The sequence below is a fragment of the Ursus maritimus genome, unplaced genomic scaffold, assembly GCF_017311325.1.
Source record: "Ursus maritimus isolate PB19 unplaced genomic scaffold, ASM1731132v1 scaffold_9, whole genome shotgun sequence".
Taxonomy (NCBI): domain Eukaryota; kingdom Metazoa; phylum Chordata; class Mammalia; order Carnivora; family Ursidae; genus Ursus; species Ursus maritimus.
In genome coordinates, this window is record NW_024427107.1 from 44,850,558 (window position 1) to 44,876,841 (window position 26,284).

General features: G+C 37.9%; 1 protein-coding gene across 1 annotated transcript in view; it reads right to left on the minus strand.

Moving 5' to 3' along the window:
- The window catches only part of RGS22 (regulator of G protein signaling 22), a 119,697-nt gene that overhangs the window by 84,621 nt on the left and 8,792 nt on the right, over nucleotides 1–26,284 (minus strand). Inside the window, exons 5-8 of the mRNA XM_040625597.1 lie at nucleotides 22,516–22,578; nucleotides 10,498–10,719; nucleotides 1,544–1,629; nucleotides 702–870 (exon numbers count right to left, since the gene is read on the minus strand). Of these exons, the coding sequence (XP_040481531.1) occupies nucleotides 702–870; nucleotides 1,544–1,629; nucleotides 10,498–10,719; nucleotides 22,516–22,578 (540 nt within the window). The remainder of the gene's footprint in view (nucleotides 1–701; nucleotides 871–1,543; nucleotides 1,630–10,497; nucleotides 10,720–22,515; nucleotides 22,579–26,284) is intronic.

Here is a 26,284-nt window from a genome sequence, read left to right on the forward strand (position 1 = left end):
CAGGAAAATTGCCATGATTGATTAGCAATGTCTGTCATGAATGGAAACTAGGAGAGCAGCAACACATGGGCCACATATTTGCAATTCCTGGTTTTGTACAGCGTTGTGTATAGGAAATATGTTCCCAGAAAGAAGACCTGATAATTAGACCCCGGAGATCAAACAACAGTTTTTCCTGCGCCATGACTCTCCAAAAGCACATTTGAGTCTGTGTTAGATCTCTTTAAATGCACTCACACAATCCAGCATTTCTTCACGGAGGACAAATTTATCTGATAACAGTTAAAGGGTCGTGAATTTTACTACTGAGGAATAATCTTGACAATAGGGAGGAGCAGACTCAATTGATCCTCATTTTGTACAAAAATTATAGACTCTGAATAATGAAAATTTTGGAAGGAACAACGAAACCATGGATATAATTCAAAGTACCCTTCCTTGCTTCCCGGGTGACCCCAAGCATGTTCTTCAGTCTTGCATTTGTTCTTCTGTATACATGAGAATAATAAGACCGTTTACATTTCGGGTGAAAGAGTGCAGAGCAACGGAGTCAGCATAAATCCACAAAAAGTTTTGCTAAATCTGCCTTAGAAGTACTTGAAGTCATTTCCCCTGTTCAAGTGGTACAAATGAAATTCCTATCCCTAAAATGAAAAGTCTGCTTGCAGTGCCAAGTCATGAAGAAACACTCATACATTTACCTCGCCAAGAGAAATGTAGAACTTTTTCATGATGATAACATTCTCTTCTTCAGAAACAGGTGGTGGTGGACTGGCTGGTTTCTTCAGGACCCAGGGGGGAAAATCTGCACTGAGTGTGATGTTCATGCCTGATCCACTCCATCTTACTTGTGAGACCAATTTGGCTAATCTGTATTTTAGAAATCATACAAACTTGAAATAAGTTTCAACTATGATAGAATTCAGGGAGGGAAAAACCCCTAAAATTTTATTTTATTTTATTTTATTTTATTTTATTTTATTTTATTTTATTTTCAAGTCCATCTCCTCACTCTGCACAATGATTCTTTGGGGATCTGCTAAAATTAATGGCTTATTCCCAGAACTACTAAATAATAATTAGTTTTAATGTATTTTACCTTGATTTTTAAAATGGTGGTTCTAAGTATAGGTCAAATTTTAGTAAAATTTCAAAATGTTTAGGTACTTATACATTAAAAGTCAGGAAACATAAAAGAAAAACTTGGTCCACCATGACATTCTTTTTCCCAACATGCTTATGTTTGCTTTTTTAACAGACTACGCATAAATACCATAATCACAAGTAGATAATTTTTAAAACATAATGATCTAAGAAGTACAACTGAAGTACATTTATTAGGTACTATTTCGGTGAGACCTCTGTGGAGAAGTTAAGTGATTTTTACAAATGCACTACCGCTTGCATTCTGTAGCAGGTGGGATACAAACTGCAGTGGGTTTAAAAGTATATGATTTTATTAAGAAAGTACAAAAAAATGATTTTAGGTGAAAAAAAAAACCCAGGCAATTAAAAAATAGGTTTGTTGATGGGATTACAATACCTGTATTCAAAGTAACAATCACTTTCCAAAAACGCTGGAAGTCTTTCTTTTTTGATCCACTCAATACCTTCTTCACGACGGAGACACTATTAGAGGACAAGTGAAAAAGAAAGAGTCAAAGAAAATCACCTTTCAGGACAATTAAGGCCTAGTCACTAGAACAATAATGACCTCTAGCTATTACCCGGAGCCCTGCCTCTACCTTCTGTTTGCACAAGAGAGAACAAGAACCTCAGAGTCACACACTGGGAGCCATTGCTTGCCTTCTGGTACTTCTTTCTCTCAACAAACCTGCATCAACCATTAGCCCCATTTTACAGATTAACAAACTGAATCCGGAGAAGTTAAGTAACTTATTGAAGGAGGAGGTATGAGAAAAAACGTCACTCTTTGTATTTGCACAGTCACAAAATGGGTTAAAAATAATCACAAACAGAAAAAGAGCTAACCAGAACACTTGATAAGGCCACAATGGTCACCACACACCCCCGCCCTTCCAATTTTAGAAAATGGTTAAATATTTAACATCCCCAGGTACTATCCTGGGGATACCCAGCTTAGCAAGAAAGATAAGGCCCTGGGACACTTGGGTGGCTCAGTAGGTTAAGCATCTGCCTTGGCTCAGGCTCAGGTCATGATCCCAGGGCCCTTGGATGGAGCTCTGCAGCGGGCTCCGCTCAGTGGTGAGTCTGCCCCTCCCTCTGCTTGCTCTCTCGCTCTGTCAAGTGAATAAATAAAATCTTAGGAAGGTAGGAAGGAAGGAGGGAAAGAAAAGGAAAGGCCGTGCCTTTAAGGAGCTTACAGCTAACTCAATAAGTAATAATAGTAGAGCGCAGTAAATGCTGTAAGTTCAGCCTTCTGTGGGAGGGCACCTGGGCACTGAAGCCAGCAAAGGTTTCCCAGAGAACATGCCACTCACTTAGCGTGGTGCAGAGGAGAGCAGGAGAGGAAACGAAGGTAAGTCTAGTATGACTAGATCGCAGGTGAGATTTGAGGAAAGGAGGGAAGCAAGCTGGAGAAGCAGGCAGGCCTAATGATGAATTTTCTTTTAAATGACCTTGAGGAGTTCAGATTTGATTTTGAGGTTGTGAGGGCCATACAAAATCATGGAAGAGTTACTGAGTTGCTCTTCATTCTCAAACATTTACTATTGATTCTCTTTTTGTCTTATATTCACTTTTTTCCAGAATTCTAAAGAATGTCAGTACTTTGAACGTTAAACACATGCTGCTGCATAAGTCAAACAACCAGTAAAGCACACATCTCAGTGAGGCTGGCGTGTCTGCATTTATGTAACTCCCACTGATGACCTGCTAAAGCAACAGTTGTGCTGTGATACTAACATCAGTCAACACAGACCACTGCTGACTCCAGGGAGGAACTCACAGGCTCACAGAGTAGTACTGCCGACATCTGAGGAGCTGATGTTCTGGAGCGTGCACCTGCGCTCCACACTGCTTGCACGTGGCATGAAGTCATTAGGCTCCCGAAGGCTGGAAAACTGAGGGAACAATGGTTTCCTTCTGTTCAGCCCAAAACATCCATTGGCCCTGACCAAAGACTATCTTCCGGGTAATGAAAACACAGAAGAAACTTTGGAAGCAGGCAGAACCTGAACGGTAGCATCTTGTTGATGGTCTTACTGCTTATGAGTGAGATATGAAGGACACTTGGATCTTATAGTCACGAAAACTCCACACAGGCCTCCATATGTGCTACACACTGACAACCATACATGACTCTTGGATTCTCATTAGCAATGCATTCAATGTGTCCCAGAAAGACACCAGACCACGTATAAATATCGGTACACTCCCTTGAGGAATAATACTACGAGGTTGTCAAGACTAGTCCGTCATACAAAATCAATTTGCCTAATATTTCCTTAATGAACAGTTCACCAATAAGTCATCCCCCTTTGAATGTCTTGGCACCTATCTGACCCAAAAATGGAATGCAAAGTTTAAAAGGAATAAAATCAAAATTGAAGATGGTCTTTAGTCAAACTGCCAAAATGTCCCTTCAAGGTGTTTACAAGTAACTAAAATATAAAGACCAAAAAAATACAGAACAAGCTCGTCAAACATAAAATGACAACTTAATAAATACCTATGAAAAACACAGAAATTATTTACCTAAGGTAAATTTAATCCTTAAAACTAAAAAAAAAAAATACATACAGTAAAAATCCATCCATTTTTAGTAACCAGTTCTATAAGTTTTAACAAATACTTATGCTGTATAACCATGACTACAATCAAGATAGAGAATAGTTCCAACGTCCTCCAAACTTCCTCATGCCACTTTGCATTCAATGACTCCCTCTAACCCCAGGCCCTGGCAACCACCAATTGGTTCTCCACAATTTTGCCTTCTCCAAAGTGTCGTATAATTGGAATCAATATAGTATGTAGCTTCCTTCATTTAGCATGATGCATGAGATTGACCTATGTTCCTAGATGGATCACTAGTTCACTCCTCTTCAGTGAGTAGTACTCCACTATATGGATGAACCACAGTTTGTTTATTCACTCCCCACTTAAAGGAAATTTGGGTTTATTACAGCTTTTGGTGATTATAAATAAAGGAACTACAGACTTTCACATACAAGTTTTTGTGTGAACAGAACTGTTCATTCTCTTTGGTAATATGTGGAAGTAGGATAGATGGGTAGTATGACATATGTTTAACCTAGAAAGCCAGCTGCCAAACTGTTTTCCAAAATGGAATTCTTCATCAACGATGTAGGAGTTCCGGTTTCTCTGCAACTTGACTGGCACTTGGTATTGTCAATGTGTGTTGCACAGTTTACTCATTCTAATAGGTGTATAGAAATAGTTAATTGAGATTTGTGTATGTGTGTATACATACACGCTGCTTTTTAAATAACAACTTTGATATATAATTCACATTCCATACAATTCACCCATTTAAAATATATAATCCGAAGGTTTTTAGTATAATCCCAAACCATTACCAAGATAAAATTTCATCAACTTCCAGAAAACCTCATATCCACTAGCAGTCACTCTCCATTCCACATCAACTCGCCCACCCCATCTCCCAATGTTGACTGCATTTCTCTTATGATTAATGTTGAGCATCTTCTCGTATGAATTTTCGCCATCTGTACATCTTCTCTGGAGAAATGTCTACCCAAATCCTATGTCCATTTTTTAAAAATGAAGTATAATGAACATACAGTGTTATATTAGTTTCAGGTGTACAATATACTGATTCAACAATTCTATACATCATTCAGTGCTCACTACAGTAAGAGTACTCTTAATCCTCTTTATTTCACCCCTCCCCTCAACCCCTTCCCTCTGGCAACCACCAGTTTGTTCTCTATAGTTGAGTCTGTTTTTTGTCTCTTTTTGTTGTCCATTTTATTTCTTAACTTCCACATACCAGTGAAATCTTGTATGATAGTTGTCTTTCTCTGACTGACTTATTTCACTTAGCATTATACCCTCTAGGTCCATTTATGTTGTTGAAAATGGTAAGATCTCAAAGATCTCATTCTTTTTTATGAAAATAATTCAGCCACGTAGATCACATCTTCTTTATCCATTCACCTATCCATGGACAGTTGGGTTGCTTCCATATCTTGGCTATTGTAAATAATGCTGCAATAAACATAAGGGTTCATATATCTTTTTGAATTAGCATTTTCATTTTGTTTGGGTAAATACCAAGTATGGCATTACTGAATCATATGGTAATTCTATTTTTAATTTTTTTTAAAGATTTTATTTATTTATTTGACAGAGAGAGAGACAGCGAGAGAGGGAACACAGGCAGGGGGAGTGGGAGAGGAAGAAACAGGCTCCCAGTGGAGGAGCCCGATGTGGGGCTCAATCCCAGAACGCAGGGGTCACACCCTGAGCTGAAGGCAGACGCTTAATGACTGAGCCACCCAGGCGCCCCTCTATTTTTAATTTTTTGAGGAAACTCCATAATGTTTTCCACAGTGACTGCCCCAATTTTCTTTCCCACCAACAGTGTGTGAGGATTCCATTTTCTGCACATCTTCGCCAACACCTATTATTTCTTGTCTTTTTGGTTCTAGCCATTCTGACAGGTGTGAGGTGATACCTCATTGTAGTTTTGATTTGAATTTCGCTGATGATTAGTGCTGTTGAGCAAATTTTCAGGTGTTTTTTGGCCATCTGTCTGTCTTCTCTGGAAAAATGTATGTTCAAATCCTCTGCCCATTTTTTTTCAAGTTTTCATTTAAATTCCAGTTAGTTAACATACCGTGTAATATTAGTTTCAGGTGTAGAATTCAGTGATTCAATACTTTCATACAACACCCGGTGCTCATCACAAGTGCCCTCATTAATCCCCATCACCTATGTCACCCATCCTCCCACCCACCTCCCCTCTGGTAACCATCAGTTTGTTCTCTGTAGTTAAGCATCTTTTTCTTGGTTTGCCTCTCTTTCCCCCCTCCCTGCTCATTTGTTTTCTTTTTTTTTTTTTTTTAAGATTTTATTTATTTATTTGACAGAGAGACAGCCAGCGAGAAAGGGAACACAAGCAGGGGGAGTGGGAGAGGAAGAAGCAGGCTCCCAGTGGAGTAGGGAGCCCAATGTGGGGCTTGATCCCAGAGTCCTGGGATCACACCCTGAGCTGAAGGCAGACGCTTAACGACTGAGCCACCCAGGCACCCCCCCATTTGTTTTGTTTCTTAAATTCCACATATGAGTGAAATCACATGGTATTTGTCTTTCTCTGACTGACTTATTTTGCTTAATATAATATTTTCTAGTTCCGTCCACATTGTTGCAAATGGAAGATTTCATTATTTTGATGGCTAAATAATAGTCTAGTATATATATTTTTTCATATTTTCTAATATATGTATAGCACATCTTTAGCCATTCATCAGTCAATGGACATTTGGGCTCTTTCCATAATTTGGCTATTGTTGATAATGTTGCTATAAACATCGGGGTGCTTGTATCCCTTCAAATTATTACTTCCGTATCCTTTGGGTAAATACCTAGTGCAAATGCTGCATCATAGGGTAGTTCTGTTTTAATTTTCTGAGGAATCTCGATACTATTTTCCAGAGTCCTCTCCCCAATTTTTAATCAGATTGTTTATCTAGTGTGAAGTTGTGCACATTACCCCCTTACTGGATATACCATCTGCAAGTATCTTCTCCCATTCAGTAGGTGCCTTTTTGTTTTAATGGTGGTTTCCTTTGCTGTGCAAAAGCTTTTTATTTTGGTGTAATCCCAGTATTTCAATTTTGCTTTTGTTTCCCTTGCCTGAGGAGACATCCCTAGAAAAATGTTTCCAAATTACTGTCTACGTTTTCTTCTAGGAGTTTTATGGTTTCAGATTTCACATTTAGGTTTTTAATCCATTTTGCATTTATCTTTGTGTTTGGTGTAAGAAAGTGGTCCAGTCTCATAATTGAAGAGACCGTCACTTCTTCATTGTATATTCTTGCCTCCTTTGTCGTAGATTGACCATACAGAGGTGGGTTTATTTCCGGGCTCTCTATTCTAGTCCATTGATCTATCTGTCTATTTTTGTGCCACTACCACAGTGTTTTGATTACTATAGCTTTGTAGCATTTCTTGAAATCTGGGATTGCGATACCTGCAGCTTTGTTCTCTCTTGAGATTGCTTTGGCCATTCAGGATCTTTGGTTGGCTCCACGCAAATTTTTGTATTATTTGTTCTAGTTCTATGAAAAATGCAGTTGGTATTCTGAGAGGGATTGCATTAAATCTGTAGACTGCTTTGGGTAACACAGGTATTTTAACAAAATTGGTTCTTCCACTTCATGAGCATGAAATACCTTCCCATTTGTATCTTCTTCAATTTCTTTCATCAATGTTTTATACTTTTCAGAGTACAGATCTTTCACCTCCTTGCTTAGGTTTATTCCTAGGTATTTTATTATTTTGGTGCAATTGTAAATGGGATTTTTTTTTTTTTTTAAAGATTATTTATTTATTTATTTGACAGAGACAGAGTCAGCCAGTGAGAGAGGGAACACAAGCAGGGGGAGTGGGAGAGGAAGAAGCAGGCTCATAGCGGAGGAGCCTGATGTGGGGCTCGATCCCACAACGCCGAGATCACGCCCTGAGCCGAAGGCAGACGCTCAACCGCTGTGCCACCCAGGCGCCCCGTAAATGGGATTTTTCTCTTAATTTCTTTTTCTGCTACTTCATTTTTAGTGTATAGAAATGCAACAGATTTTTTGGAACTCTTATGTAGGATTTATTTTATATAAAAACTGAATCCTATGATGTACTTTAATTTACAACTTGACTTTTCCATTGAACAATACAACATGTGCATCTATCTAATCAGGACAACAGACATAGCTCAAACACCTTCTTTCTAATAGTCATATAGTTCTTCAGTTGATAAACATATAATATGTTTATACTGCTGAAGTCAATGCTGCAACCAGCTCCTATACATACACATTTATTTGTATGGGATAAAAATCCCAAAGTGGCTTTCCAGGCATAAGTCATAGTACTTTTAATTTTAATCGGTTTTGCCAGATTAATTCCCAAAGATTGTAGCAATTAATATTCTACCAACACTAGATGTTATTATTTTTTAAAATTGTAGGCCCATTTCACATGATGTGGTGAGGACTGGGTGTTATACACAACCAATGAATTATCAAACTCTACTTCTGAAACTAATGATGTACTATTTGTTGGCTAATTGAGTTAAAAATAAAAAAACTAGGCCAATTTAATGTCTTAAAAAATGGTAACTGGCCATACTTATAATTTGCGTATTTATGACCATTTGTGTGATTAAACTTCTTTTTATTTGCTCATTTTCCATTTTAATTCCTCTCTTGTAAATAGTTTGTTGAATCACTTCAATTATTTTACTGGCTTACTTGTCTTTTTCTTGAATAAGATTGCTAAGAAATTAAATAAAATGCATTTCCTCATACTTGCAAATTTTTTTCTAAATCATTGTTTTTTAACTTTATGTCATTTTCTAACATGTGAAATATTTTCATTTTGGTGTCCAGGTTTGTTTTTTTTTTAATTATTTTGAGGATTCTGGAGTCCTTGACTTCATGAAAGGATGGCTCACATGCTAAGTTTACATACAAATTTTCCTGGATTTTATTGTAATATTTCCGTTTAAAAAACCATTTATTAATTTATAAATAAAGACAATTCAGCTTACTTACTCTTGCAAATTGATAGTAATTATTTATATTTATTGTGTTTAAGCTTTGTCTAGGAAGTTTAAAATAATTTTGAATTAGCAATAAAGATATACTTTTTCTTTTCTTATGATCTAATTTGGTTTGAGTATTTCACCATATATAATACGTACCATTGATTTTGGGTAGCCTTTAACATGTTTAAGCAATTTATTTTTTAATGAGTTTTTATTAGGCATGACTTTGCATGAAATGCAACAGATTTATGTATACTAATTTTGTATTCTACAACTTTACTGAATTTATTTACTAGTTCTAGCAATTTTTTGGTAGAGTCTTTAACGTTTTTTACATATAGTATCATGGCATCTGCAGTTAGTGAAAGTTTTACTTCTTCCTTACCAGTCTGGATGCCTTTTATTTCTTTGTCTTGTCTGATTGCTGTGGCTAGGAATTCCAGTGCTATGTTGAATAAAAGGTATAAGAGTGGACGTCCTTGTCTTAGTCCTGATCTGAGAGGAAAAGCTCTCAATTTTTCCCCACTGAGGATAATGTTAGCTGTGGGCTTTTCACATATAGCTTTTATTATGTTGAGGTATGTTCCCTTTAAACCTACTTTGTTGAGAGTTTTTATCATGAATGAATATTGTAACAATTTATATGGTGCTTTATAGTTCAGAATATATGTCCTTGTTTAAACTTCAAAGCAATGCTATAACATAATTTTTTATTTTTACTATTTATGAAAGTATTTTAAAGACTATTATTATTATTAATACATTTAATTTGATGAAAGTAAACAAGAAAGACAGAAATATATTGGAATTCAATAAAAGAAACACTGAAGAAATTTCAGGCTGGAAAAGAGCTATATTGTAAGTGTTGAACATATTTTAGCCTAGTTCCATCAGACACTTCAAACCATGGAAAAGGTTAAACATTCTTTTTATTTTCAGTTGAGCCACACAACAAACCTAAGTAGTAGGTAGCGAAGGCATCATTTGACAGGTGATGAAAATAAGGTTCGTCAAAATCACTTGTTCAAGAACACAGAGCTGGTAAGTTAAAGAGCTAAGGTTAGAACCTAGGGTTTTTTATTGTTCTTTTTAACCTCATGCTAAGGAGACAAAATCCAGAAGCTGAGAGTAGAATTTAAGGCCAAGGAGGTCAGAGTCACATCATGTAAATTGAGGCTCAGAAATCATAATTTCCAACTTCTTGTTAGGATAGAACCCAAACCAAATAAATTCACTGTATACCCACTTTTTCTAGAATGCATCTAAACTATAAAGAATACACATATTTCTGCTGCCCCAAATTAACCTGATATTCTAAATGTTCAAAGGAAATTATATGAATCTTTTCATATTGAAAATCTAACATCAACAAAATTGCTAAATTAAACTGGCAATTTGACATGAATAAGATGACAGAATAACAAATACTGTGTGTGAGTACAATAAAACTGAATAAATATAGTTACAGTTCAGAAAGTTAAGCCCAAGGAACCTCATGTTAGTCTTATTTAATGCTTTTTTTTTTTTTAGATTTTTATTTATTTATTTGACGAGATAGAGACAGCTAGCGAGAGAGGGAACACAAGCAGGGGGAGTGGGAGAGGAAGAAGCAGGCTCCCAGCAAAGAAGCCTGATGCGGGACTCGATCCCAGAACGCTGGGATCACGCCCTGAGCCGAAGGCAGACGCTTAACGACTGAGCCACCCAGGTGTCTCTTACCTAATGCTTTATTTACCTACCAAGATATAAACTCAAATATACTTTCTTACCATGATATTGTAGTTGATATTAATGTTCTCGTCTTCATAGAGGGCGTTCATCTGAACAGGTTTAACATCATTCTTTCCTTTCCTTACAACATCATAGATGGGATTTCGAGGTTGTTGGTTTTGTAGAATTTTTTTCAGTTGCTTTTCTAGAAGTTGTGGGGCATTGTTAACGATTTCAAAAACTCCAAAATCCACATTAAATCTAACTGCCTCTGAAAAGGTCTGCAAAATAAATTCGTGGAAACACATCTTAAATTTTTATAAACCAGAAAATCACTGTCTCCAAGAACACCTGACACTTAATAAATGCATATATACATACACAAGGTTTTATGTACTTAATCATTAGCTCTCCTCTTTAGGAGCTTGGAAATCTCTTGACTACAGATAAGGGAACCCACTGAATCCTTCCTTTCCAATGTACTTATGCCAAGAAATAAGGATGTATTACAGCAGAAATTCCCTTTGCATAAACATCTTATCCCTGTGCTTCTTTGGAACTGGAAAGAAATACACACCTGGTCTCTATGAAGCAATGTTATTCTCTTAGGAGGGGGTGGATTACTAGGGAAGAATGAGTAAAGGAAGAAGAAATAACACTCCCGTTATCTCTTTCATCCCCAGGAGCCATGAAAGCTAAAGTCTCCCTTCCCCAAAAGGATAAAATTAAGTACAATGTGTTCTTCATTTAAGACTATTTCAACACCATTCCTCTTGCTGTGGAAAAAAAAAAAGAGAGAGTGAAAGACAATAACATTTCTGAGCTTTTCTCAGTAATTACTAAATGCTGCCAACTTTTATTTAAAGTCTGTCAGCTAATATACAACAGCCTGGAGTCTTGAGTTTGAATGCCAGCTTGCCAATAAGTAGCTCTGTGACTTTGAGTAAATCGTTAAACAATTTGGGGCCTCCATCTCCTTAACAAATAAATAGTGGATTGGCTGTCTATGTCTTTTCCCATTTTGCCCTACAAATCTAGAATCGGGTTCCTTTTTCAGAATATGAACTTATTTTAGAATACCTTTTGTGAACTATGTACTGGTGTAGATTAACTTATGTATTTTTAGCCAGGTGGTAGAAGACATCTAGCTCTTCCCCTTGGATCAATAACTGTTCTACAGAGAGCATCAATTCTTTCCAATTTTACAAAGAGATTGCTAGATATACTATAGTTAAAATTTAATAAATGGCAGGATGTCATAAAACTGGAGTTAGAAATATATATGTGCATATGTATAAATATCCATATATGTATGTACATATACATATATTTTCTTCTAATGTCAGATAACGTCACATCTCTAAAGTCTGATTACGTCCCCTTCTAGGAGTTTAAAGTGCACGGACAATAGAGTTCAATATGAATGTCAGTCTAAAGGCCTAAAGGCCTCAGGGCTAAGATTTCCCCCTCAAAAGTGACAAATATAGCTCAATGGACAAGTATCCAACAATTACCAGTAAATTGTGTATAAGTTTTCTTCAATAAACATATTTAATTCATCTTTCAAACATGAGATTCACACAGGCATCACTTACCTGAATGTCCGATATTATCTCTGAATTATACTATCACTAGACTAAACATAAATGAGTCTACTGATAACAGAGACAAGATTCAACTGGTAGGAGAAAGGAACTGAATCAAACTTGGTAGAGAATGGACATAAAATATTAACTGGGGAGGGGGAAATGGTGCACTCGATGGCAAAAGACCATCTGGAAAAGATTCCTTCTAGTTCTGAGTATCCATGGAACAAGAGAGCAGGTTTGGCCTTTATTTGTTTTCCTTTCTTTTTTCTGCCTCCTACCCTCACACCTGGTAGACAGAGGAACACAAGGCTGTGATAATCCAAAGCAAATAATGCCAATTAGTTGGTTCTATGAACAAATAAAGTATTTCCTGCTACTCAAGTTAAAAAACATAATGCTCCATAGCTGAGTAATATTCCATTGTATATATGGAGCATTATGTTTTTTAACTTGAGTTGCAGGAAATACTTTATTTGTTCATAGGGGAGGGGGGTGGGGCACTGGGATAGGCCAGTGATGGGTATTAAGGAGGGCACATGTTGCATGGTGCACCGGGTGTTATACGCAAATAATGAATCATGGAACTTTACATCAGAAACTAAGGATATACTGTATGGTGACTAACATAACAAAATAAAAATTATTATAAGAAAAAAACTATAACACTACAAAAAATAATAAAATCTTAAATATAAAAAAATAAATAAAAGCACTAAAAAAAAAAAACCATAATGCACCAGTTAAAAAAAAAATTAGAGGGACTGTGACACTCTGAGCCCTTCAGGAGCCAAAGTTACTTAGTAGTAAATAGTCACCGTATAGTTGGTAGAAATAATAGGAGTGACAAGAGCTACTGTTCACATCTACCCTATGTGCCAGACACTTCAAATGCACTATCTTGAATCCTTCCACATTCCTGAGAGCAGTCTTTATGGAAAGTGGACTCTCAGGATAGTTATATGATGGGTCATGGATTCAGAGCTATAAAGTGCTAGATCAGGGCTATCAAAACAGGTGCATCTGGTCCCAAAGACAGCGCATTTCCCCTTCTTTACCATCATATTGCCGCACCTCTGAGAAAACTAGCCTGCAGTCACCACCTTCTCTAGGCCAGGCACTGTGCTAAGCAGTAACCCTACACAGTTAGTGGAACTGGGATTCACACCAAGGTGTTTTACCAGTAAAGACACAGAGGCATGAAGGAGCCTGGTGCACACGGGTCATTTTAAGCAGTTCCATGCAGTGAGAATATAACTAGACTAATTCATCATGGAAACAGTTTAAGGAACAGAGGAAAGACCTGAGGTAGATGAGGTAGATAGGACCAGATCACGGAAGGCTACGCATGGCATTTTAAGAAGCATAGGCTTATCTTGATCCTTTGGGAAACAGTACGGGATGGGAAAATCCTAAAGTGGGGAGTAACATAACCTGATTTGGGTTTTAGGAAGATTCTCCAGGTAGCAGTCTGGAGTGTTGTTTGCTGGCTCTTGAGTTGGTGAGGCAGCAAGCTCACATCCCACAAGCAGAGCCATCACCACACTCTGGGGAGGCTGGCTGTGACCGCAGTGCTGCGGCCATAGGAGCCAGGCTTCCATGTGGTAATGACTCACTCTCTTGGATGGGTTACTGTCCCCAGCACACACACAGGGGCAAGGGCGGGCTTTAAGGCAGGTAGTTAGCGACTGCTTTCATTTTCAACTCACAAAGCTAAACTGCGGCTGAAAAAGGTTAAGTGATCTCTTCTGTGGGTTTACAGCAAGTTCCCTAGTGAGCTCACTATAGAATTCTGGGCTCACAACGGCAAACTGCTTTAAACCAGGGCTGCCCCAGAATTTCAGTAGGCGTCGGTAGATGCTGTGGATTCGTTCGCTCAGGATCTGTTTCCACCTCCTGCAACGCAGAATCCGGACACCTAAAAACTGTATCACCCAGAGCCCTTCCAGGTCCGGCTTCCCGTGTGACTTAGGTCCTGCTAGTCACGTGCACAGAATACTTGAATTCTGAAGTGAGTCGAGTCGGAAAAGAGGCAGGGTCTGTCCATCCTGAGGAAGGAGAGCTCAAGGACAGAAGCACATGAAAGTGAGGAGAGAAACTGGACAAAAAGAAGTACTTTACGGAAAAAAAAAAAGACAACAGAAGGAAAGCTATAATTGTGTTCATGATTAAATGACATGAAAAGACCCTATTTTTTTTTTAAAGAGATGTTGCTGTATGTTAAAATATTTACAATTTTTAAACTTAAGGTTTTATCTCAGTGGAATTGAAATGTGATAGGGCCTTTGCCACAGGGAAGTAAGTGTTTTCCTGTTTTAAAAGCCATAATTTCCAGTGGCTCTCTGGAGGTCCTTCGTAACACTGTGATTCTAAGGTTATAAAAGGGGCAAATAATTGATTCAAAGCTTCCCCCAGTTCACTTATTTCAGCAAAAACGAAACTTTTGAATGCCCAAGTGCCAATCAGTGTCCGAAGCAAAGAGGATACAAGCTGAATAAAACACTGTTTCTGCCCTTGCAGGAACAATACATGGTCATTCAGTTTTCTCTATGATGAAGAGAGTCAACAAAATACTGAAATAATCTGAATTAGTGTAACATGCAAATGCTAAAGGGGAATCTGACTATAGAGACCACAGTAGTAACACCAGAGTATTTTATCTAGTTTAATTACTGTACTTTAAAAGGGATTTGGCTAAACTAGAATCTATCCAGAAAAGGATAAACAGAATTATTAAACAGAAGCAATGTTGAGTAAAATTACTTTGCTTTTCTGGGATTTTTTTAAATCATAAAATGGATTTTAATTAAACAATCCCAAGGTGCCTTCCAGGTTTGATACTCCATTGGTCCATGATTGTCTCTCAGGAAAAAAAGAGCCTTTATCGTCTTTTTTTTTTTTTCAAGATTTTATTTATTTGAGAGAGAGAGAGAGATGTATTTGAGAGAGAGAGCACAAGCAGGGGGAGTGGCAGGCACAGGGAGAGGAAGAAACAGGTACTCCGCTGAGCAGGGAGCCCGACTTGAGTCTCTGCCCAGGATCCCGGGACCATGACCTGAGCTGAAGGCAGACGCTTCATCGACTGAGCCACCCAGGCGTCCCAGGTTTATATCTTCTGCTTTCTAATAAGATCACCCAGTTCCACTGTTCCTTTGTTATTTTACTCATTCATTCAATAAGTATTTTTTGAATCCTTACTAAATGAGATATCATGATAGATGATATACTGCTACATTAAGTGAGCCGATCCAGAGCATTCTCCACAAAGCCCCAATGAAATGAACGAGACACAGATCTGGCCTCAGGTTATGTGGATCCAACAACAGAAGAAGAAAGATATGTAAGTACATACAGACAGTAAAGACTCATCCCACAAAGCAATGAGCCCTACCGTGGGCACATAAGGTGAAATCATATTTAGTCAAAATTACCCCTTGAGATCTTTGAGAATACCCATAAAGTACAATGTTGTCCTACCTCTCAAGAAGCTGCTCGGTTTTTCCTCTGGTATTGAAATGGGTCATGGATTCTTCAGCTAGGAACCAAATGAAATGGTGGGCTTGTGTTTAAAGCTCATGTTATATGAAGAGATGCATGTTTAATACTAGAATCCCCCTCAGCACGATCAGTTGACTACACTAGGAGAGGCAAGCAGGAAGAGACCCCTGAGGGAACAGCAGGTTCTCATCTTCCGTCTCACACCCTCATCGGATGCTCACGGACTGGAGTATACGTGTTTATGGATTAGTACAACAGACAGAATCATCCTCACTCTTTAAATCACCCTCACTCTCTCTGCAGAGCACAAATAATTCATTTTGAGTAATAACACATGTATATTGATGAACTACAAGCAGTTTGACGTTGCTGAAGCTTACTATTCAAGAGGGGAATCACAGGGTATAAGCCTGGACAGAAACGCAGAAGACAAGTTCATCAGGGACTTTCTATTATATGCATAACGCTCAACTTAATCCTCTCCAGTCCCCCATTCTCAGAGTGTGGAGCCTGGACCAGCAACATCAGCATCACCTTGGACCCTGCTAGAAACGCAGTTCTCAGGGCCCTCCCCATAATCCAAAACTCTGAGGGGGCCCCGCATCCTGTGTTAACAAGCCCTCAGGTGACTCTGATGCATGTTCAAGTTTGAGAATCATTGCTTTGGGAGAATGGGGAGCCAGTGAAGAGTTTGCAGCTGGGGAGAGACAGGATCCCAGTCAAGACAAACTTCAATGCCCACCTCTGTCCACTACTTCACGTAGACTTTGCCATGTATCCACGTAAGTGGAGGGGCTGACCATCTATGTTCTGTATGCAGAAGAAAGAACCCTGGTCTTTATTATGCAAAGTCCTGTTGTCTGCTTAAAAAAAAAAATCTCTCTCACACATCAAATCCTTTGTTTTCACCATTTCTCAGCCCATAGAACTCCTACAGTTGGTTTAGTATGTGACAATAAAACACATGTAAGGTAGGGGAGAGAGAAATGAAGGATGTAGGAAGTCGGTCCTTCTCCTGAAAAAGCTGAGTAGGCTGATTTAGAGAACGCTCAGCTTTTAATCACATGACAGGAAAAAATCTTTAGTCTGAGCCTCAAACCCAATCCTCCACAAGCTGTTGCAGACTGCTCTTTCCCTTACTTAATTTTCTTATTTCAAGGGTATCATTTTCCGAATGTTCTAAAACGAATTGACCTGAAGGTGGTGAAAGCTAACTTTGTAGTACCAGTCATCCATGTGCGAAAAATATTTTCGCAGAAAAAGCAAGTGCACGAAAATATTTTTACCACAATAAATTGCTGGTTCCACATTTCTTTGAGAAGAGGAGGGGGAAAAAAACCTGTGAATAATTAGTGATGTGCTTAAAGTGCGAGCGGAGCACCACTGAACCTTACCGGGTGCCAAATTATTTAGCTGAACAGTATTTAAATTAAAAACTAATGACTGGGTTAATTTAATACATGTTCATCTCTGCTCCAACTCCGTCTCTACTAATTGAGCTCCAAAGCTGTATTTTAAACATGCATCCTAGTCAGCGAATGAAAAACATGTGACTACTTGAATATAAGAAGGCAGTTACCAATGATTTCTTTCAATCTAAGTTTTATTGTCATTTTAGATGTTTAAATATAAACTATTTACTGGACACATTCACCAACAGGATGGAAGGAAAAGTGTGCTACCTAAAATGCATAGGAAATATCCTTAGTTAATAAAAGGAGTTGCATTAGGTAATTTGAGTGCTTTATGTTTGAGCTACAAGGCTTATCAAAACACCCGGAGGTAGAAACGCTGAACTAAGCAGTACCACCTAGACTCCATCAACACCTTTAAAAATCAGACTCTGAGTATTTAAATTTTGGCAGCGGAAGACCCGAGCCCTGCATCCCCCCTTCATGCCACAGATTCCCCAATCTCTCCTCTCTTTCTTTCTCTCTCCTTCTGCTTACCCAACAATCCATCCAACATATAAATCCTTCATAAAGCTGCAAGAAATTATAATAGTTTACAGATTAAAGAAAAAAAGTGTGGAGAATCAGTCCCAAAAAAAGAAGTTATGGTAAAATTCCAAAGGCACATAGCTAAGCATGGTCTGGCAAACACATGACATACCTATCCTTGCAAGGAGGGTATGGAACGGGCCACCCCTTCAGCTTCTGCAAACCATAAATGTCACAAACATTCTAAACCACCCACAGAGGACCAATCTAAAACTGTATGTGGGCTCATCTACCCAATCCCACAACAGTCACTGAGCATAAAACACACAAAACAAAACCAAAAGGAAAAAAAAAATGTTTTCACACTATAGCACAGAAGAAAACTTAATAAGCAAACACTTATACATAAAGAGTTGACAGCAGAAAAAAAAACAAAAAAAAAACAAAAACAAAAACCTCCCAGACACCAAATGAAAACAATATCTGAATATGAACCTGGCATGAGAACAAACGGAATGAAGTTATGAAAGTTAGGATTTGGAAAGTGCCATAATCATTTATAATAGCAGCAACTGTCCTGGATTCCCCTCATCAAAATAACATGGAGGCAGGCTACCAGCCATCAGTTTCTGGATCTTACAATGTGTCCCACGGGTATAATGGGGTAATGGAAAGAAGGAGGGCGGGAGCCAGAAAGCCTGATTCCTAGGCCCTTTTCTGCCACCATCCAGTTCTGGGACCTTGGGCATGTCACTACAGATGTGGAAGAAGACAGAAGTCTCAGAAATCTAGATGACTGAAAGGACTTTTAGATTCAGAATATTACAGTTTATATCTACACTCTCTATCTATCTCAGGCTTAGATTGTTGGGGTTTTGGGGTGGATATGGTAGAGGAGGTGAGGCAGAAGATTAGAAGGTTTATTTGTTTATTTAAAAAAAAAGGTCTTACATGGAAGATGTAGAAATAAAAAACAGAATCATCCTCAAGAAGCCTTGGAAGATACAGAAGAAAGGGACCAGCCTTGGCCCCAGGAAATTTACAGTGTAGCTCCTGAGATAAAAATAAACAGAGAAGGAGATTAATCAAATTTTCTTTAGCTGGAAAAGTCTAATCTCCCACCTGATATATATATCCCCATAGAACATTCTATCTGAATATCTCCAATCACAGGACGTTTACTCCTGTGAACAACGCCAGCCCTATTGTTCTGTTCTACTGTTAGAAAGCACACCTCAAACATCTTCCTTCTAGGAAAAAATCAATGTCCTCATAAATGCTGGCCCTGGTTCTGCCTTCTAGCTTCACAGAACATGTTAACTTCTCTTCCTCAATCAGATCTTGAAATATTTGGAAAAAGCTGGTCCGTTCCAACCCTTCTACCCATTCCCCAACCAGGTTCAACACCCATACTTCTTTCAACCCTTCCTCATCTGACGTGGTTTCGAGAGTGTTCATTGGCTGTGTCTCCCCGAGTCTGGTTTGGCAGAGCAACTCTTAACCTGGGGCACCAAGAATGGAACACAATATTCCAACTGTGGTCTGACAACTCAATACAATTCAAAAAAACATTGATTGAGTGCCTTCTATGCTCCTGACTAATATTTTTCTTGATTTTAACTATACTTCTGTTAATGCACCCTAAAAACACATTAGGTTTGTTTTAGACCATTTCAGATTACCACAATAAAAACGAGACCAGATTCTGTTATTCAGACTATTGGTTTATTCCTCTGCTGTCAGTTCTATAGTCATTACAGGGTAGTAAGAGTTTTTGAGTCATGTGGACCTGGGTGGACCCTGTCACTTACTAGCTTGACCTTAAACTGGAATAACACTTGCAATGTTCCATCCAAGAACCTGATAAAAATAATGTGAAAAGTCAAAGCCAATGACAGATTTGTGTGGAACAGAAGATTATTCTCTAGATTGACAATGATACAGCAGTCTAATTCAGGAATGACTGCCCCTCGTGTTTCAGCAATAGAAGATGGGATGGTCTGGTTAGTGAAGGAAAAAGAAAGAGAAACACTAATTCTGGGCCAGGCACTTAAACATTACCTTGTTTCATTATAACCTTATAAGATCGTTACATTGTTTTCACAGAGACAGAAACCAAGGAACTCAGAAATTAAAAAATGTGTCTAAGATCACGTGGGTAGTAAACTGAGAAGCTAGACTCAAACACAGTTCTGCCTCATTCCTGTTCCCAACCATTACACTGAGCGGTGAGGGCAGGAAGAATAGGTGTGGTCATGGGGGGCGGGGGGAGAGAACTTGGGTGAGGCAGGAAAGTTCGTGCAGGTGACGCAGGCAGTATGGAGCTAGAGGTGAAACCAGGAAGGTGAGATCTTGAACTCCACACTAAGGAATGGGGACTTCAATCTGTAGGCTATTAAGAGTCAACCCCTACTGATTATAGTTAAAGAATCTGTTCAAATATTTGAAAACTCATTTCACAGAAAATGATAAGGAGTTTGGAGACAAATAAAGCAGCATAAGTGGAGCATGTATTATTTTAGCTAGGGTTGGGAGGAAAGATTTCCTGAACGGAAGTGACTTAAATCAGGGAGAAGGTGATACAAGTATCTCAGGGAAGAGCACCCCAGCCTGGAGGGCCCTGAGGACGCTTGGCATATTGAGAAACATGAAGAGGGCCAGTTAGGCTGGGAAGCTATTAACAACAAGAAGAGGCACAGGAAACAAAGACCAGGGGATAAGATGGTTCCATTTATTTGTATTATTATCGTGGCTGTCGTTGTTATTATTATGCTTTACGGAATCCATAATACATTAAATTTATGGTTCCCTAAAATGCCAGTCCACAGTATTCCAAAAAAGAGAGATCAGTTTGGCACACTCATTCTCCGCAAACCTAGGCTGGCTTCTAACTCTTAGTCAAGTGCTTATAAACCAAACATTACTAATCGGTTCTAGACTCGCCCAGAACTTAGTTTGAGAATCCATCATTCTTCCTCCCCCGTCCCCAAATTCTTTTTTGGAAACCTGTGACCATATTTCCCCTTCTCCCATCTTGTGGCTTGAAGCATGGGTAGTTAATGGGTAGACTGCATGGTACCACATGCAGATGCAAAGGAATGAGAGATGGCCAGGGTGCGGGGGCGGGGGGTGGTGGAGGATGAAAAGCAGAAGGATTTGGAGAGACAGAAAACAGGGGAGAAATGGCCCAGGTGGGCTGCAGGGGACATATGAGGGTGAAACTGCAGGGGTCTGCTGGGGTGGGATAAATCCATGACTGAAGAGACACTCTGTCATCTCATCGAAACCCTGAAAGGGATCACACAAAAATGATAAATCAGTCCTGACTAGATGGCAGGACTATGGCTGAATTTTTTTTTTCACATTTAAGATAAATTTTCTCTAGTTTTGTTACATCAGTTCTATAATTTAAAATAGATTCAAAAAAAAAAGGTAGGGGAATTTATGTTCTGGAGCAAGTAAAAGTCAAGATAATCGCAAATCTTGAGACAATGAAATATAAATCTTGAGAAGCTGAAATCAGACCCAATATAGAGATTTTTCTCTTTAAAATGTCACAAGAATTGGCAGAAGAATGGAGAATACAGAGCCTAGAGGAAAGACCACATAATCTGGAAGAACAAAATTCTGACAGTTTTGCGATACTGCTGGGGTTTTTATAATATACAACTGGATGATGAAAGTTGAAAAATCAGACCAAACAAGAACCCATCAGGTATCCTATAATATCACTCAGGCCTGTTGCTGAAAGGGAGAGGTGTTTGGTGTCTCAGCCTAACCTCCATAATGGTTGCAGAGGCCTAGCTTGGCCAAAAGGAAGAGAGAACAGAAATTCTTTTGGAAACAGGAAAGTAAGACAAAACAACAAACACGCATGCCTAGATACATACATACATACAAAAACTAATCTAGGCAAGAAAGTGCATCCCCTTCAAAAGACATTTTCAGTGGCTAGGCTTTAAGAGGCTTAACATATTATGGCCCACTCCCTTTAAAATTACTTGGGGGGCACCTGAGTGGCTTAGTCAGTTGAGCGTCCGACTCTTGATTTCTGCTCAGGTCATGATCTCGGGGTCCTGGAGTCAAACCCCACGTCGGGCTCCATGCTCAGCGGGGAATATGCTTCAGGATTCTCCCTCTCCCTCTTTCTCCCTCTGCCCCTCCTCCCGCTTGCACGCTCTTTCTCTCTCTCTTAAGTACATGAATAAATCTTTAAGAATAAATAAAATAAAATAAAATAAAATAAAATAAAATAAATAAAATAAAATAACTTGTGAATTTTTTATATTCCAAAATTTCCCTGGAAAACATGTTAATGAAAAAAGTGTTTTGCATTTTCGTAACAAATAATGAAAACCTTTTCTTGTCTTTCTTTATCTGACATTCCTGATTAACTTTATTTACTCAGCAATGTGTTTTATGCACCCTCCCTTTCACTTTTCCCAGCGCCCTTGATACGTAGTCTACCAGTCACTGCTCCCTAAGACTACAAATCTTTTATTTGGCATCCACCTACATCTTATTTACTATTGATATAAAATTCTAGTTGACTTAAACACAAATTCCACTTTAACGTCTGTCCGAGGGGATGCCAATAATTGCCTAGAGGCAAGAAATGTAGTTTCATCATTTTTTTGATATTTTGTCCTTCTCACCTCTGTTCAAAGCCTGAAATGGTATCAAATACACCAGCATCCGATTTTGTACAGAACACTTTCTTTTTCTAGCTTATCCACATTTATTCTTTCATTATTACTTATTTAATTTTTGTACAGAATACTTTTCAATGGTTAGAAAAATTCCAGCTTTCTTATCCACTCATTCATTCATTCATTCATTTTTATTGTGGTACAACTGACTCAGCTTTCTTCAATAATTCCTAAATATGATTCAAACCCAAATGATTAACTCCATAAAAAGGTATAGACTTTACTTAAATGCTTTAATTAATAGTTCTAAAAAATACTATCCCTGATAAATTTGTCTTACAAGATAATCCAGTGATTATAATTGCTTTGATAATAAATTCTATAGAATATAATAATACACTCACTGGAAGGCTTAGGAATTCATTGAAATAGTCCACAAGGAAATCATCTGTTGCCAAAGAATCTTCCTGCAAAAACATAAAACACAATATTATGCTTATACTAAGATGTTTTAAAACATGCCAGTATTATTCTCCAATTCTGCTTATCAATAGATTATAAGGTAGATCTTCAGACCTTTTTCAGTCTGTCAACAGCAAATCCTTGCTATAAACAGAACACAGTGCTACAATCTCTGGGAGGAAGAAATAACAAAATAGAATGGAGCATACTCTTCAAAGATTTTGCTAGTATGCCCAACTGGAAAACAGAACACATGAAAAATATAGCACATTACTTAAAAGAAATGTAGTACAAACCATCATACATGGTAAATTTCCCACAGACTTATTTCCACACATTTATGTATATATCTTATTTATTTATATTCTATAGATTTCATAAAAAATAATTGCAGAATCAATAAAGACAGAACCAGTATTTGGATTTAAAATGAAATTCAGAATGTGTATTTCTTAAATTGCCCAATGGAAGTGATAAACCAAGGAAAGAAAATATTCTACTGCTTCCTCCTTACAATGAGATAGCTTTAGTAATCTGAGTCCTGCTTAACTTTTGCGTGAAGAAACTTTGACAGTGCATATGTTCTAAGCATAAAGATTGTATATATTTTTTCCATAACTATCTCACCCACCAACATAGTTGCTTTTAAAATTGGCAAAATTGGAAAGCCACTGCCAAGAACAAATTCTCTCTTCCAAATAAAACACCTTATTTTATTAGCAATTGTTTCCATTGTGTCAAAAGCACATCACGGCATACTCTGTTATATAGAACATGTGTTTATTTTGTTATTCATAATTATATTTCCACTTTGTAAATCTAACATGAAAGTTGACAATATGTCACAATGCTATTATTTCCATATGGCTGATTATTTTCTTCTTATATTGGCCAATTTTAAAAATTTGTTGAGTATAGTGTTGCAGTAAAAGGAAGATATTGTAGCATATTAACTTGGAAAATACATTGTTCAGGGTAATTTTTTTAAGTATCTGTAGTCCAATTGGAAGAGAGTGATACAAAACCACATACATAACCTTGTATATCAAGGAACTTACTAAAAATCTGTGAGCTTTTAAAACCACAACAAACTCAGGATTTAGTTTACTAAAAACCTCAACTAATTAGAACAACGGCAAGGAACTTAGGATCTCATAAACCTTCTACATTCATAGTAGTGCCTCAGTAATATATCCTCAAAGCTCTGCTCACGAAGATTAGTAAAGCAGAACAGAGCAGATACCATTTGGGGAAGCCTCCATACAGCTAATAAGCTGTCAAATTTTACCTTTCAATGTGACTTTAATTTTCCGGACTTTATTCAGTGAGCTACCTACTTTCTGCTAACTCTTAAGAGAAATCAACTGAATTTAATAAATATTTTTTAGGAGCTCCCAGATGGAAGAAGGCACTGTGTACAATAAGGGTGGCCAGACTTTGCACTATTGGGCTCATGATCAAAAATTCTCCGATGGGGAGCGTGAGTATTTTTAATTGATAACAGTGGTGGAGCATTGTCCCTTGTTAATTTTTCTGAAACAGCATTGTATTTTAAAATTTCACCTCTAAAACAGAATGTATATTTCACAGAGTCAGGGGGACCTACATATTGCCTAGAATTTGGTCGACCACATAGCCAGAAACCTCTAGATAATCCTCGGATTCATATATTCATTTCCTGATGCCTCACCCTTCTCAGAGACTCTAACTCACTGATTTCTACATTCTCTGTGATGAAGTAACTGTTTTGTTGTGTTTTTTTCCCTAATCCCTAAGTTTCAGACAAATAACTTGTACAATACAATAAGAATGAATTAACTAGAAAATGAAATAAAAGATAAACATAATACAAAAGGCCAATTGTTGATTACTAAACTCAATAGATACAAGCATACTGTCAACACACCATAAAGTTTCTAAGCGTTTTCTTTCGATTTCTGACTCATCTCAGCAAGGACTGAGTCTCAGGTGGCTCTGGTCCACAAACCCTCATCAGGCAGCACTGCCCTGACACCCTGGTGAGCAGTTTGTTTTCAGGAACCTCAGATCCCCCTGAAACTGAGCCACCCTGTAGGGCATTTCCTTGGCATGCAGTCACACTCTTGGGTTTGCATTCACAACCACAGAAATTCAAAAGTATTCAAAAACACCAAAATCTGGATTTCTTTTCTGAAGTTGTATACTCCTTTCTTCCCATATGAAATATCAGCACTTCTGCTGCTATTAGAGAAGTTCTACAATAGAAACAAGCATGAGGCTGACCTGGGTGGCTCAGTCGGTTGAGTGGATGGGCATCTGCCTTCGGCTCAGGTCATGATCCCATGATCCCAGGGTCCTGGGATTGAGCCCCTCGTCCTCCCTGCTCAGCGGGGAGTCTGCTTCTCCCTCTGCCCCCACCCCCAGTCTTTCTCTGTCTCTCAAATAAATAAAATCTAAAAAAAAAAAGAAAAAGAAAGAAAGAAAGAAAGAAAGAAAGAAAGAAAGAAAGAAAGAAAAGAGAGAGAAAGAAAGAAGCATGGTCTCTGAGTGACATTTTCTCCGTCTTCCTGTTGTACTTTAATGGGAAGGCCTGCACTTCTCTAAACAAATGAGCATTACCTTCCCACCGAAGTTTCTAGACCAATGCATTCAGACATCTTGTCATAATGAGAATCTTCATTCAACCCTTTACTTATTATTTATCTTTATTTATTAAGGATTTTAATAAACCCTTGATTCTCAAAACTCTTTATTTAAAAAAAAAATTTTAAGGCCTTGATCTGAAGAAGCAGCTCCATTATTCTAGTAAGTCTCCACAATCTAGTCACATGGCCATATTAAAATGAACTAAGTCACCATATTTGGGATTAATATATTTCAAATAACCAATAAACTGGTGATGGTTATTAATGGTACAATCAAGAACACTGAGTTACAATCAATTCCTCCATTACATCATTCCATGAACCTGACTTCAAAATTTGCAACACAGATTCTCTGTTGAATGATGCAATGGAAGGCAGGAACATTTTTTTAGAATTGAATACACACTTGAAACCTGTTTTTTCAAGTACTACAGGTGTGCCATCTGTGAAAATGAGGTCAGCTTTTCCGTTTTTAGTCCAAACTTCTCAAGTTTCTTCCTGAAAGAGGGTTAAGCAAAATAGTTTATATGGGCTGGCTAATTACGGTGGACAAAAATTTTTTTGCTTAAAAATTTATTTTGCTGCACCCTCAAATCAGATAAATTACGAGTTCACCAATCTAAAAGATGCAAGATATACAAAGAAGACCTTATAAATAAGGAGGATGAAATATGATAAACACAGACATAAACCATAGTCCAAGAAAGAATTATGATCCATACCAGAGGAAAATTACAATATCAAATGTTTCCTCACAAAGAAAGGAAACATACTATCTGGTAGGAGGAATCAGAAGAGACTCAAGCAGAAAAAAAATGGCGTTTGAAATAACTTCAAATTCTATAATTAGAAATACATATATGAGAGGCAATAATGCAGAGTACAGTGAGAAATGCATGAGCAAAGAAAGGTGGAAAGCAAAACATAGTAAAGGTGATCACAGTTAGCTAATGGCAGAAGTAGAAAAATAATCCAAGTTTCCAACTTCCTTTCAAGCCATTCACACATTAAACCAAAGCCATTCATCTAATTTCCAATGCAGAATCCAGTACTGATCGACATTAGATTAGGAATACTCTCATCAATC